Source organism: Eucyclogobius newberryi, unplaced genomic scaffold (genome assembly GCF_026437365.1).
Source record: "Eucyclogobius newberryi isolate DKJ021-1_F unplaced genomic scaffold, fEucNew1.0.hap1 SCAF_17, whole genome shotgun sequence".
In the NCBI taxonomy this organism is placed as follows: domain Eukaryota; kingdom Metazoa; phylum Chordata; class Actinopteri; order Gobiiformes; family Gobiidae; genus Eucyclogobius; species Eucyclogobius newberryi.
In genome coordinates, this window is record NW_027315801.1 from 11,069,123 (window position 1) to 11,082,523 (window position 13,401).

General features: G+C 39.3%; 1 protein-coding gene across 2 annotated transcripts in view; it reads left to right on the forward strand.

The window, feature by feature from the left end:
• The window catches only part of LOC140362868 (chemokine-like protein TAFA-1), a 57,319-nt gene extending 45,708 nt beyond the window's left edge, over positions 1-11,611 (forward strand). For both annotated transcript variants that reach the window (XM_072449128.1, XM_072449129.1), the window contains exons 3-6: positions 5,654-5,794; positions 8,895-9,019; positions 10,649-10,737; positions 10,823-11,611. In XM_072449128.1, the coding sequence (XP_072305229.1) occupies positions 5,654-5,794; positions 8,895-9,019; positions 10,649-10,681 (299 nt within the window). In that variant the 3' untranslated portion in view covers positions 10,682-10,737; positions 10,823-11,611. The remainder of the gene's footprint in view (positions 1-5,653; positions 5,795-8,894; positions 9,020-10,648; positions 10,738-10,822) is intronic.
• Positions 11,612-13,401: the final 1,790 nt, after the last annotated feature.

The following is a 13,401-nucleotide window of genomic DNA, read 5'->3' on the forward strand; positions in this document are numbered from 1 at the left end:
TAAATTTTTACGCCGTAGTCGTAGCGATGACAGAAACCTCCCATGTTATCCCTATGGGAAAACCACAAAATCTCTCAAATTACCACATTTTTATGTTTTACACTTTAACGAACTCCTCCTAGTGCGTTTTGCCCACCAACCTCAAAATCGGTGTACGTCCTCTAGACAAGTGGTGTATCTAAAGTTATCCAAATTTTAAGGATAACTTTTACGGTCTTTGTGCGACGGAGCCGCAAACGTTTCCCAGAATTCTGACTATTTGGCCTTCAGAGTGGCCTATAAACAATAGAGTTTTTCCAAATGACATGATATTTTGAACAAAATTCTAATTTGCCATCCTGATCATAAAAGTATGAGAGCCAAAGTCATATTTTGTACGGCGTAACCGTAGCGTTGACAGAAACATCCCATGTTATCCTTATGGGAAAATCGTAGAATCGCTCAAATCACCACATTTTTACGCTTCACACTTTAACAAACTCCTCCTAGGGCGATTGTCCGATCAAGTTCATATTTGGAGAATATCATCTACACAAGCGGGGCATCAAAACTTACCCATATTTTGATTCTAAGTGCTACGGTCTCTGTGTGGCGGACCCGCAAATATATGTCAGAAATGGGAAAACAGCGAAATCTCTAAAATCACCACATTTTTACGCTTCACACTTTAACGAACTCCTCCTAGGCCGATTGCCCGATCAAGCTCATATTTGGGGAAAATCATCTACACAAACGGGGCATCAAAAGTTATCCATATTTTGATTTTAAGTGGTACGGTCTCTGTGCCGTGGAGCTGCAAATATACTGTCACAAATGGGAAAAACGCCAAATCCTTGAAATGTTCACATTTACGCTTCACACTTTAACAAACTCCTCCGTGGGCAATAGCTCGATCAACCTTTACTTTGGGAAATATCATCTACACAAGCGGGGCATCAAAAGTTATCCATATTTTTATTCCAAGTGCTACGGTCTCTGTGCGGCGGCGCAGCAAATTTGACTGACACTTGTGTTCATTTGCACTGGATTGGCCATGTCCAATGTGTCGCCGTCTGTCAAGTTCTTTTTTTATTCAACACACAATAAGGGCGCCATCTTTATCAAGTCAAAAGCGCAGAGTCGGAAGGCCGGCGGCCCGCGAGGGCCGTTGGATGCCGCTTGCGGCTTTAATTATTATTATTTTTCTTGTTCTTCATCGCTTTGAACTCTAATTTGACCCCCTGAACATGCTCAAAAACTCACCAAACTTTGCCCAAAATTCAGAATCGGCGAAAAATTTTGTTTTTTCTGGGCCATTTTTTTTTTCGTTAAAAAATGGGGCGACAGCGCCACCGACAAAAGTCAAAATACATTGCGCCTATGGGAGACGCCCCGAGGTCAACTTTGTCGTAGAGCTACGAAATTCGGAACACGCATTCCTCTCGTGAGGACAAAAAAAAAATATTATTGTGGCCACGCCCCCAGATTTACCCTATGGCCGCCATCTTCCTTTGAAAATGAAAACACGCTGTGTTAGCCATTTTGTTCACGTCAAACTTTGACGAACTCCTCCTAGGGCGTTTTGCCCACCGACTTCAAAATCGGCGGACGTCCTCTGGACAAGTGGGGCATCTAAAGTTATCCAATTTTTTGAGATACCTTTTACGGTCTGTGTGAGGCGCAGCCGCAAAGATGGACAACTTATTTTGGAATATTGCAGATCTAAAAATTGCTCCCATTTGATCAAAACAAGTCCGATTAGGACCAAATTTGAATCAGTTGTTAAACTTTCTATTTTGGACCAGTTTAGGCTGACAAAATTGAAATGGCCGCGATAGCGCCCCCTACAGAGTGACCTTTAAATTAACATTGAAGGTCAAAAATTAGTTTTACCAAAATTGTCTAAACTTTACCCAAAATTCTATTTTGCCGTCCCGATCACAAAAGCCAATCAGACAAATGCCTTAATTTTTACGGCGTAGTCGTAGCGATGACAGAAACATCCCATGTTATCCCTATGGGAAAACCACAAAATCTCTCAAATTACCACATTTTTATGTTTCACACTTTAACGAACTCCTCCTAGTGCGTTTTGCCCACCAACCTCAAAATCGGTGTACGTCCTCTAGACAAGTGGGGCATCTAAAGTTATCCAAATTTTAAGGATAATTTTTACGGTCTCTGTGCGACGGAGCCGCAAACGTTTCCCAGAATTCTGACTATTTGGCCTTCAGAGTAGCCTATAAACAATAGAGTTTTTCCAAATGACATGATATTTTGCACAAAATTCTAATTTGCCATCCTGATCATACAAGTATGAGAGCCAAAGTCATATTTTGTACGGCGTAACCGTAGCGATGACAGAAACATCCCATGTTATCCTTATGAGAAAATCGTAGAATCGCTCAAATCACCACATTTTTACGCTTCACACTTTAACGAACTCCTCCTAGGGCGATTGTCCGATCAAACTCATATTTGGGTAAAATCATCTACACAAGCGGGGCATCAAAACTTATCCATATTTTTATTCCAAGTGTCACGGTCTCTGTGCGGCGGACCCGCACATTTGACCGACATTTGTGTTCATTTCCACTGGATTGGCCATGTCCAATGTGTCGCCGTCTGTCAAGTTCTTTTTTAATTCAACACAAAATAAGGGCGCCATCTTTATCAAGTCGAAAGCGCAGAGTCGGAAGGCCGGCGGCCCGCGAGGGCCGTTGGATGCCGCTTGCGGCTTTAATTCTTTCTTCTTTCTTCTTCTTCTCGGGACCAACCCCCCTATTTTTCACCCAGTGAACATTGACGAAAAGTCACAAAAATTAGCACACCTCTAAAAATCGTGCCTCTCTACATTCTGGCTATTTCCTTTTTCTAAAATTAAAAAATTGGCGCGTCAGCGCCCCCAAATGTACCAAAAATGCATTGAGAGATGGGAAATGACCCAAAAAAAATCTGATCGTAGAATCATGAAATTTGGCGCCGAGGTAGATGGTGACAAGAGAAGTAAAAAATATTATTACTGCAACGCCGTCCGCCCAACCAAATGTCGGCCATATTGCTTCAAAAATGGCTAAACATGACTTCGGAGTTTTTCCAAACGTCGTACTTTTACGAACTCCTCCCAGGGCGTTGGCCCTAAAAATCTGAAATTTGGTGAAAATGCTACTGAGGAGTGGGACATCAAAAGTTATCCAAATTACATTGATACCTCTCACGGTCTCTGTGCGGCAAAGCCGCAAACTGTAGCAAGAATTTCAGAAATCTCCCAAATTTAACTTTTCTGCCGTTTGCGCAGATAAAGTCCGAATTGCGTCAAATTAGAATCAGTTGTTAAACTCTTTGCCCTAAACCTACTTGAAGTGAAATAAATTAATTTGGAGCCACAGCGCCCCCTACAGATTTTATATGGAGGTTAAATATTTAGTTTTGCGAAATTATATGAAATTTGACACACAACTCAATTTTGGCATCCCCATCAAAAAAAGTCAATGAGACCCATGTCATAATTGTTATGGCGTTGCCGTAACGATGACCGAAACCTTCCATGTTATTCCAATGGGGAAATCGCCAGAACATGCTTACACTTTAGACTTTCACGAACTCCTCTTAGGGCGTTAGACATATTAACCTGAAATTTGGTGAGACTCATCTTCAGGGGTGGACCATCAAAAGTTATCCACATTTCTATTCTAAGAGTCACGGTGTCTGTGCGGCAAAGCCGCACATTTTGCCAAGAATTCAAAATAAAATTGCTTTTTGATGGTAAAACAAAGGGGAGAAGATGTGACAGCGTCACAGATTCAGCAGTAGATGTAATAAAAGGACAATTGGGGCGCGTTAGCGCCCCCTCCTCTTGCAGCGTGGCGGCGGCGTGGCGAGGGCCAATCATTGCCGCTTGCGGCTATATTTTACATTATTCTTATAGACACCAGAACAGAATGACAATCGCTGAGAACAGGAATTTCCGGAGCAACGGCGTCTTGATAAAGAAGAATACCGATTACTCAAAACATGCACGCTTCACACCCTAATTTATACGAAAAACGTTGTCTTGACAGCTTCAACCTGTCCTTGTTTTTCTACACGCAGTGAGGTTTATAGTCACATATGCAAATCTAACCATGGTACAGTTCTCGAACACATATCTCATTGTAAAACATTGCCTCAGATCTCATTTCAGTGCAGAAACAGAAACTCCTCACTCACTTATGAACCTCCTCCTTGATCTGCTGCCATGCTGATGGGCGGTGTAATTGTCTGCTAATGTGATGCCGGCACCGCTCTTGTGTCTGAGAGAGTGAATGCTGTGGGAGGGAGAGGCCAGAGGGTTATTTTGGGTGGAGGGTTGTCCCAGGTCGCACAGTCAGTAGTTTGCTGATAATTGCACAGTGGATAACATTCATAACCCTGAAGCGGCCATATTCTTTTTGTTAAACAGATGTATTTTTTCAACTTGGCCCTCATATATCTCCATCTTGATTATATATTCAACCAGCTGCAGGGGCCATCGCTTATGAAAATACCGTATGCTCTAGAGCAGGAACAGTGACTAGTTTACAGCTCTTTTAATATTGTCACAGTAATGGGTTCATATGTATTAAATATAAATACACCAACGCATTACAATTTCGCCATCATAACTCATTGTCATTTAGATTAGATGCTATGGATATAAAGGACGCTTATAGCAGTTTTCCTCATCTTTACTAACAAGCATTTATTTCACTGAATAGCTACTGTGCTGTTTTTGTTCCCAGAACCAGTTTCCAATCACAGAATTAGGCTTTTAACCATTTAATTTGTATTAATAATGACTGATTATCTGCCCTTCTGACCAGACAAAGCTTTGAGGAGCCCTGCAGTCTCTGGCAATCTCTTATAGGTTCAGACAATCACCCACTAACACAAAGGTTTGCTGTTCATTACCGTCACCTACTGTAGTTGTACATACTTCAAAGTATGTGTTTTACGCTATACCGTGGAAAAGAGAGAGAGAAAGAGCAGGCATTAACATTAACTTCAAAGGTAATTGCAGCCCAATATACTTGAGTAATAATAATAGTGATAAACAGTTGATGCAATCTTTTTTTGGCAGTTGTTCACCCCATGATATATATTCAAAGCAGTGTGTAAACTGGACATATTTGAACATCATATTATATTGTTTCTATTTTTCTATTTGACAGCATCAATAATAAGATAGGATACGACCTTCTTAGAATATGTATTACAGCTGCACAATATATTGCAAAAGTAAAGCTATATTTGCAAACGCAATAATTAATATTGCAACTAACTAAATAAATCTCAATAACAATACCATTTTATTTAGTCGTAATTATTCTTGATTTAGCTTTGGTGTTTGATATGTTAGGTTTTTATTTTAATGCAGCTGGACTAATAAATGAAAGCATATACATGTTTGTTTTAATATAGCTGAAACTAATGTGTCCAAAAGTATATTTACATATCACAATAACAGCATCACATAACAGCGTATAGTTTATCGTAACAACAAAAAATCCCAAATCATGCTTTTATTTTATTTTATTTTATTCTGTATCTCAGTGGAACACATTTTGAGACCTGACGTTTACTGAAAATGCTACTTGTCTTGTTAGAATACTCAGCAGGTCGCCTTAATGCAATTTGCACTGTGTTTTCTTGACAGAGGGGGGCACATGCGAGGTAATTGCAGCTCACAGATGTTGTAACAAGAATCGAATTGAAGAACGCTCTCAGACAGTCAAGTGCTCCTGTCTCCCCGGGAAAGTTGCAGGAACCACAAGAAACAGACCATCGTGTGTCGACGGTAAGTTCAACCACGGCGTTTTCATGTATGTGACCATGACATCAGGGTTGGGGTTGAAGCAATTTTGTGTAACATTCTGGGCAAAAGCAATAACATCTCTGTGAAAACAAGGTCGGTCCAACTCTTCTGTGATCCCTTCACATCAACGTCAACTTTGGCTGAACTTCCTGATAACTGATAGACAAATAAAATTGAGTGTTTGTCCTTTAAGGCCGAGAAAAATAAGATTATTCTTAGAGATAGGAAACATATCGAAATTTAGATAATATTGGGAATGTTGTTTTGATGATATGCAAAATTTGAACATCGAGACTATTGTAATGCTTCAAAAAGAGCTGATTTTATTTTTATGTTATGTTATATTCAGGAATTTCACATTTAATCTGATAATAAAACCTCAACTAGTACATTTAAAGATAATTTTGTTAGATTGACAGTAATATTGTCCATCATTACTCTCTATATATACTTTATGTCTCAAATATGTCGGTGTAATCCCTCATTCGTCCAGGCGTGTTCCATAGTAGAAAAAGCTTCAGTTGTAGTCATCTGGACTCAGTTAGAAAAAATAGACGTTTCGACTCTCATCCAAGAGTCATTGTCAATAAAAGAATTTAGATCGAGAACTCCGATATTAATACTGTTCTGTGGTAAGACCCGCCCATTGGGCGGAGCCTTCCTGAAGTAGAAAGAGTTGTTTGTTTCAACAGAAACTCAACCCTTGTATCTACCGAGCTAGCCTATTCAGAATTTTAATGGCCTATTAGAATCCTCTTTGTCCAGATGACTACAACTGAAGCTTTTTATGTCTCAAAAGCATCTTAAAAGCAAAACACAAAATGTTTATCTAAAAAAGCAACATTGTACACACCCTGCCATGTGCCATCCTGGTGAATGAGGCTGCAATGTGCATATGACAGGATCTCATGTGTTTCTGGCAGCACGGATTGATTCCCGATGGGGCATTCGTTGTGGAGTTTACATGTAAACCTTCCTCCGGGTACTCAACAAACAACAACAACAACAAAACATACAAGGATGGATCAATCACGACACGGGACAAGCAGGACACTAGACACATGCATTAGGCAGCAGCAAAAGAGCAGCAGCAGGAAATCATTGATCGATCCTCAAGTAACCATGATTTTGACACACAAAGTTTTGCGTGTTCTAGCATTCCGTTTGTGAGATGAGATTGTGTTCCAAAACTGCACGACTCATACTGAAAAAGCCGTTGTTACAGTTTGTGCATGTAGTGCGGAAATGGATCGTAAATGCTCTTTTTTTGAACAAAGACTATATTATAGAAACAGGAACACAGGCTCCAGGTCCTTCTGAGAGATCCCACAACAATAGCCCGACATGCGACACTGCCTTACAAAAGTTCACATCACAAAACTGCCATGTTCTGTAAAGATTTACCGGTAACTTTGACTTAAAGTTACCGGAGAAGCCCCAGATAGGATTAATTCAGCGTGCGATAATGTCACAGTTGTGTTCTGACAGACTGAATATCTGCAGGGGAAAAGCTTTGCTCCAGTCAAACGCGGAGGGGAACGTAAGACCCCCACAGACGAAGAGTCAAGAATAACAGATAAACATAAAAAAGCAAAGAGCACCAGACAAAATAACTCCTGATTTGAAAGGCGGACAGACTGGATTTATTCCAAGATGGCTTTTGACATTCTTTGACAAATGTCCAGCTCCATTCTTTTTTTTTTTTTAGAAGAAAAAGAGTTTTGACTTTTTTGGCTTTTGTAGAAAACCTCTCACCTGCAGCTTTTATCTTAAATCCTTTTGCAAACATTTGCCACAATCTTGGCACCGACCGCAGTGGAATCGGAGCTCTCTCAATGTCAGCGCTGACAGATTCTTTTCCCTGCATCACATATTACCCGCCATTTTCTGTCTACTTACCCCTGTATTTAAGGCAATTTTCACTCCTAAAGGCACCGGTGTGGTCTGCATTAAAGTCAAGTCTCAGTTACACGTACCAAGCCATTTACTCATTGAAAAGCTTCAGCTTCCACAAGATCTCTGACTAATAGTCCAAAGTACATGCACTTACCACCCTGCTCCTTCTGACTTTTAATGCTTTATAATTCATATTACAGCAGCACCACTAATTACTTCATGTAAGCTCTATTGAGGTCTCAAAGGTTCAGACCTATGTGTAAGAACGACACCAGGATCAAACCATATATTAACATGTATCAAACCAGGGCAAGACAGTGATATATTAGAGATCTGAAGCGACACAAAAGCTTAAAAAGTCAAACTAAGACTTAAAGGGGCTGTACCCTTTTTTATGTATCAAAGTGAAATGTGTTTTGCCCCCAGCATAGAAAAAGTAACTCTTAGATTAAAATGAGACTGCAGTGTGCTGTCTGCATCAAATGATAAAGTGTTTTATTCTCCGTGAAGCAGGAAGTGCGCTGTTAGCATAATGATATTTGTTATAAGTGTGAAAAGCGCTCGTAAATTCATAGCAGTGAGCACTTAGGATGCAAGATATAAGTCAGTAATACATGTGGGCTGCTGAAAGGAGTTAAAAATGAACCAGTTCTGTTTTTCAGGCATGAGTGAAGAACCTTTAATCTAGGACTAAACGCATCAGTTCTATTCGTTACTAAAGTGTACGTGGTGTTCCTATACGTTTTCAATTCCAGAGAAAGCTTGGTTCCCTGGCAGCTCTGTGGTCTAAACTGTGGTTAAACTCCGCCCCTGCGACATCTCAATCAAACACACACCTGTAGGGGCGGAGTTTATGAAATCATTAAATGCACAATAATTAATGAATGATAGATGTCATTCAAATTGCACAATAATTAATGTATTGTACAATGGATTCATTTAATGGTCAGTGAATGATTTAAAATATTTAAAAACATTGAACAAATGTACGGTGTTTGTATACTTAAATTAGTAAATCAGCTAGTTTCAGTACAAATCCTGTGCAAACCAGGATTAAAAACAGGACTGGAATAGGCATCATCGTGGACAGAATGAACCTGTTGACCGCCTATCCACATTTTTCTAATCTGCCATGGCCTTTGCTCCGGGTGAATTGTAACGCAGCGCTGGTATTTTCTGCCTTTAGCATCCATAGTAATTGGGAAGTGGTGGTGTGAGATGGAGCCTTGCCTGGAGGGAGAGGAATGCAAGACGCTGCCTGACAACTCGGGCTGGATGTGCTACGCCGGCAACAAGATCATAACCACCAGGGTAAGATAACCTCTCTTGACCGAAGGGAAACAAGCTGTATTCTATCTGAAGAGTGGGCGGGCCATGCACAGCGCGGTGACACTGACTGTGGCATTCACTGTGGCAGCTGCTTTTCGCCATTTCAATCCACTCAGAAGACTTGTTAGTGCAAAACCAGATGCCTACCGAGTTTTAATGTCGTGAATTCAGAATCTTGATTTGAGTTGTTTTGACAGGTTCAGATTTGTTCATGTATTACACCTCAATTTAGCTGTAGCACACACACACACACATACACACACACACACACACATACACACACACACACACACACACACACAAGGTATATGCGTAAACTGTCTGTGAATGTCTCTCCTCGCTCTTCAGCCCTAAGTCCACAGGTCAAAATGATCTTTTGGAGAAGAACTAAGTAACTCTCCCTTGTGAAAATGCGTAATTATTATGATTTTTTTTCTCTCTTTATCATAAGAAAGTATAATTACATACAAAAACATTTCACAGAGCCAAATATAAAAAATAGAGCCAGGGTTTCTTAGGGGAGTTGATCAAACAAACATGGAGAGTTGACTTCAGGGTTGATGTCGGCAAATGTTGCAAGGCTGGTTTTCTGCCCAGAGACAGCAGGGGGCGACGACGGGCACTTCAAACGCACTGAAAATACACGTTCAATGAGGTGAAAGTCTCACTTGCAGTAGTTCTACTTTTTTTTAAATGCATTCTTCGGAGCTTTCAACACACTTCAAGGAAATGCATCAACTGATGTGTTTTTTACACTTGACATGTTCAGCTGGCACATAATATGGAGGACCACAAAGTGACATGTTTGAAAAGCTTTATAACACAATGTCAAAGTGGCCACTATTCACAGGGAAATACTGGTTGCTAGAAAAACTCTGGTGATCATGATCACGTCCTGCATAAATATTTGTCAGAGATGATAGAGCACTGAAGATTGTTTTTGGCACTGGACTTGGTAGAAAAAGGTTCAGTTGTAGTCATCTGGACTCTCATCCAAGAGTCATTTGACAATGACTCTTGGATGAGAGTCGAAACGTCTAGCTTTTTCTAAACTGAGTCCAGATGACAACTGACATACAACTGAACCTTTTTCTACAATGGAACTCTCCTGGACGAATGAGGGATTACACCGACGCACTGGACTTCATAACTCTGACTCTGGGCCTCAAAACTCCTGTCACAGACTCAATAAACGGATACCTTTGGTGGCAACAGGCCATCCCAAAAAAAATTGAAAATCAAACAAAAATATTTTCAAAGTTTGTGTGATGTTTTTGTTGGACAATCTGTGCCGTAACTGTCTGGGACACTTTTGTTGCCTTTGCGCACCAAAGGTATCCGTTTCTTTTCCCTTTTTTGTCTTGTTCTGTGTTTTTTTGTTTTTTGTTTTGGCTATAATCATTTAAAACTGAAAACAATAAAATATTATGAACTGTATATATAAAAAGAAAAAAGAATTGTGCCACACATAGAGGTTTATCATTGAATTTGTAGATATTTTTAGCAGATATTTTCTGACAATCTAATCCATAAAATAATTCAGACCCACTCAAATCAAAATCAATATTAATGTAATTTCAACTCAAATAACCTTCATTTTTCTCTCCTCAGAACTCACAGCCATACCCAACATCGACATATTAACACATGGAGGAGGAAACACTCGCAGATGCCTCAGGTGCAATAGGGTTAATTTGCAGGTTAGCTTGATCTTCTCATATTTCGTTAATTACACTTGTTTTTGTTACCCAAAGTGTATATTATCTGCCTTTCTTCTCGTTTCAGCTTTGTCACCAGGCCAATTATCACAAAGACAATGAACTTCTTGTTGCTTTAAATAAACGTGAAGACTTAAAGTCAGATTAAAAGTGTTATAAAAAAACATGTAGAATATATAAAGCGGCAGACGGAGCTCAAGGCGGCGTAAAAGCGCTGAGGCTCCGAGCTGCCTGCAGGGGAGCTCCATCAAAACTCAGTAATGAATATATTTTCATCATTCTGCTTTTGGAAACTTCGTGACAGAACGGGATGGGATGTGTCTGCACGTCCAGAATAATATCAAGAAGGAAGAAGGGAGGGGAAAAAAACCTAAAACATCTGACGTTAACTGCTTTTGGAAAAATGAAGAAACGGGGACAGAACCAAGCAGCGACATGTAAAAACAGACAGCCCTCAGGTTTAGGAGCTTTTATTTCAAAGACGTGGTTGAAAAATATTGTACATAGACTGTTTGTTCCTATTGGTAGCCATCAACTCCAACGTGGTGGTGAAAAACGATCATCCCTGAATGCAATCTTATTCCCGCTCGTAAAACAAGAGGCGAGTTTGAAGAGATGTGAAGGTTGGGCAGAAACACACTGGTCACTGTACAGTATGTAAGACATTGGCCTTGATCACCGCCGTGAGCTGTACCACACGTCACTTATCCTGGAAATGTCACCAAAAATGTGATTCTGTGGGTTGTTTTTTGATACTTGAAATGCCTTATTTGTGTCTATTATTCGGTGATGATAGTGAACAAATTGAGCCATCAACTGATTTGTGCTGAAGTTTCAATAAAATCAATGGGTCTGACGATGTGTCTTGTGCAGAATCGCTACGACGACGAATGTACCACTGCTGTTACTGTTACTGTTACTGCTGTCTTGTTGAATACTACTAGGTTCACTCGCAATGGCAATAAACCAACTACAACTACTGCGAGGCTTACGAAGTGCAAAAGTAAAAGTACAGTACACTTTTTAGGCATCTTTTTTACTTTGATTTAGTTCATTTTACAGTGGGTACTTTTATTTTACCATATTTGAGCACAGATATCTTAAATGTGATGAACTGGATTGAAACGTATAAATAACTTTCCACACGGTTTGAGCTTTAATTTTTAGCACGTTCAAGTTGACATCCTGACTAATGGTTTCAAGTTCAAGTCCCGGCTACAGTTTGTTGGAGCAGCCAGATAAGAGAGACATTTTGATTTATTTTTTGGAATAAAGATTGAACAGAAATTACTCACAATTATGATGTCTTAGTGTTAGCGATTATATTGTGACCTAGATAATTATGATTCTTGATTAAACAAACATTCCTGACATAAACACAATTATATTTATAGATAAATAAGCCCAGTTCTTTATCAAAATCACTGAATTCTCAAAATTTGATAAAAGTGTATTTTTATACATCAAATTATTTTGATCCTGTATCTGTATGTAACACTACAACTACTACTACTACTACTACTACTACTACTACTACTACTACACACCTGGTCAAATAATACTTACTACAAATAAAACTAGCTCAGGGAAATTAATACTTACCGTAAGTTAAAGTACTTAAGTATTTGCTGTAGAATCTACTGAAGAACTGAATGTACTTTTTACTTATAATTTTCAATTGCGGCTTGAAAAAGAAAAAAATATTGTCAGCGGGTTAGGGCTAGAAAATATCAGATTTGTCTTTCAAATTGAGTACTCTTATACTTAGGTTAAGTACAGATAGAGTACTACTTCTACTATTACCACCATGTGTAAGAACATAACGGTAGCTCCTGTCATTGAGCCGGTAATTGGCTGATATTAATATGTTGTGTTTATTCTGTTTTACATCAAGTATAAAGCCATGTATGACTTTGCTGTTACCCTAAAGTATAATCGCCTGTTAGACCAGTCCTCATTAAAAACAATTAATCACTAATTAGGTCATTTTAACAAGCAGGAGCTTGGGGCTATGGGCTGTAAAATACACTAATGGAGATGGATTAACACATGGAGGGACTTTGTTGGTTTTCTTGTGCATTTGAATGGACATTTACATATTACCGGTCAAAATGGAAGATACACGTTGCCAAATATACAGGCTATACTTCCCTTTGGCCGTAAAAAAATTTCATGCATTTATCTGATTTGAATTTTGCATGGAGAGGAGTATATATGTGTTTGTTTACCATTGTGAAAAGGAAGCTGTGTAGAAGATATATAGTCTATGAACAACAGAACAGTTCTTAGAAGTGAGAAAGGGAAAAAAGTCTTAAAGATAAATTGCCTGGTGGTTTAGCTTGTGTTTGTGGCTCTGTGCTCCTGAATCTTCTGTATACGCTGACTGTAGTTCACTGGGACAACTGCCATTGTCCTCACATTCATTTATTAGAGGGTTTTCATGAGAATTATCGAAAGCTGCGTTCATACTATATACAAACCGTGACTAAACTTTAAACAGACCAGGACTAAACAGGACAAACCAAATATACACCAAGACTGTGCTCAAAAGTGAAAGTTAATCTTAATGTTAACTTAAGAAGCGTTCACCTTTGCACTTTGGTTTGGTCCCAGTTTGAGCTCAGTTTAATCCTGGTGTCGACTTGG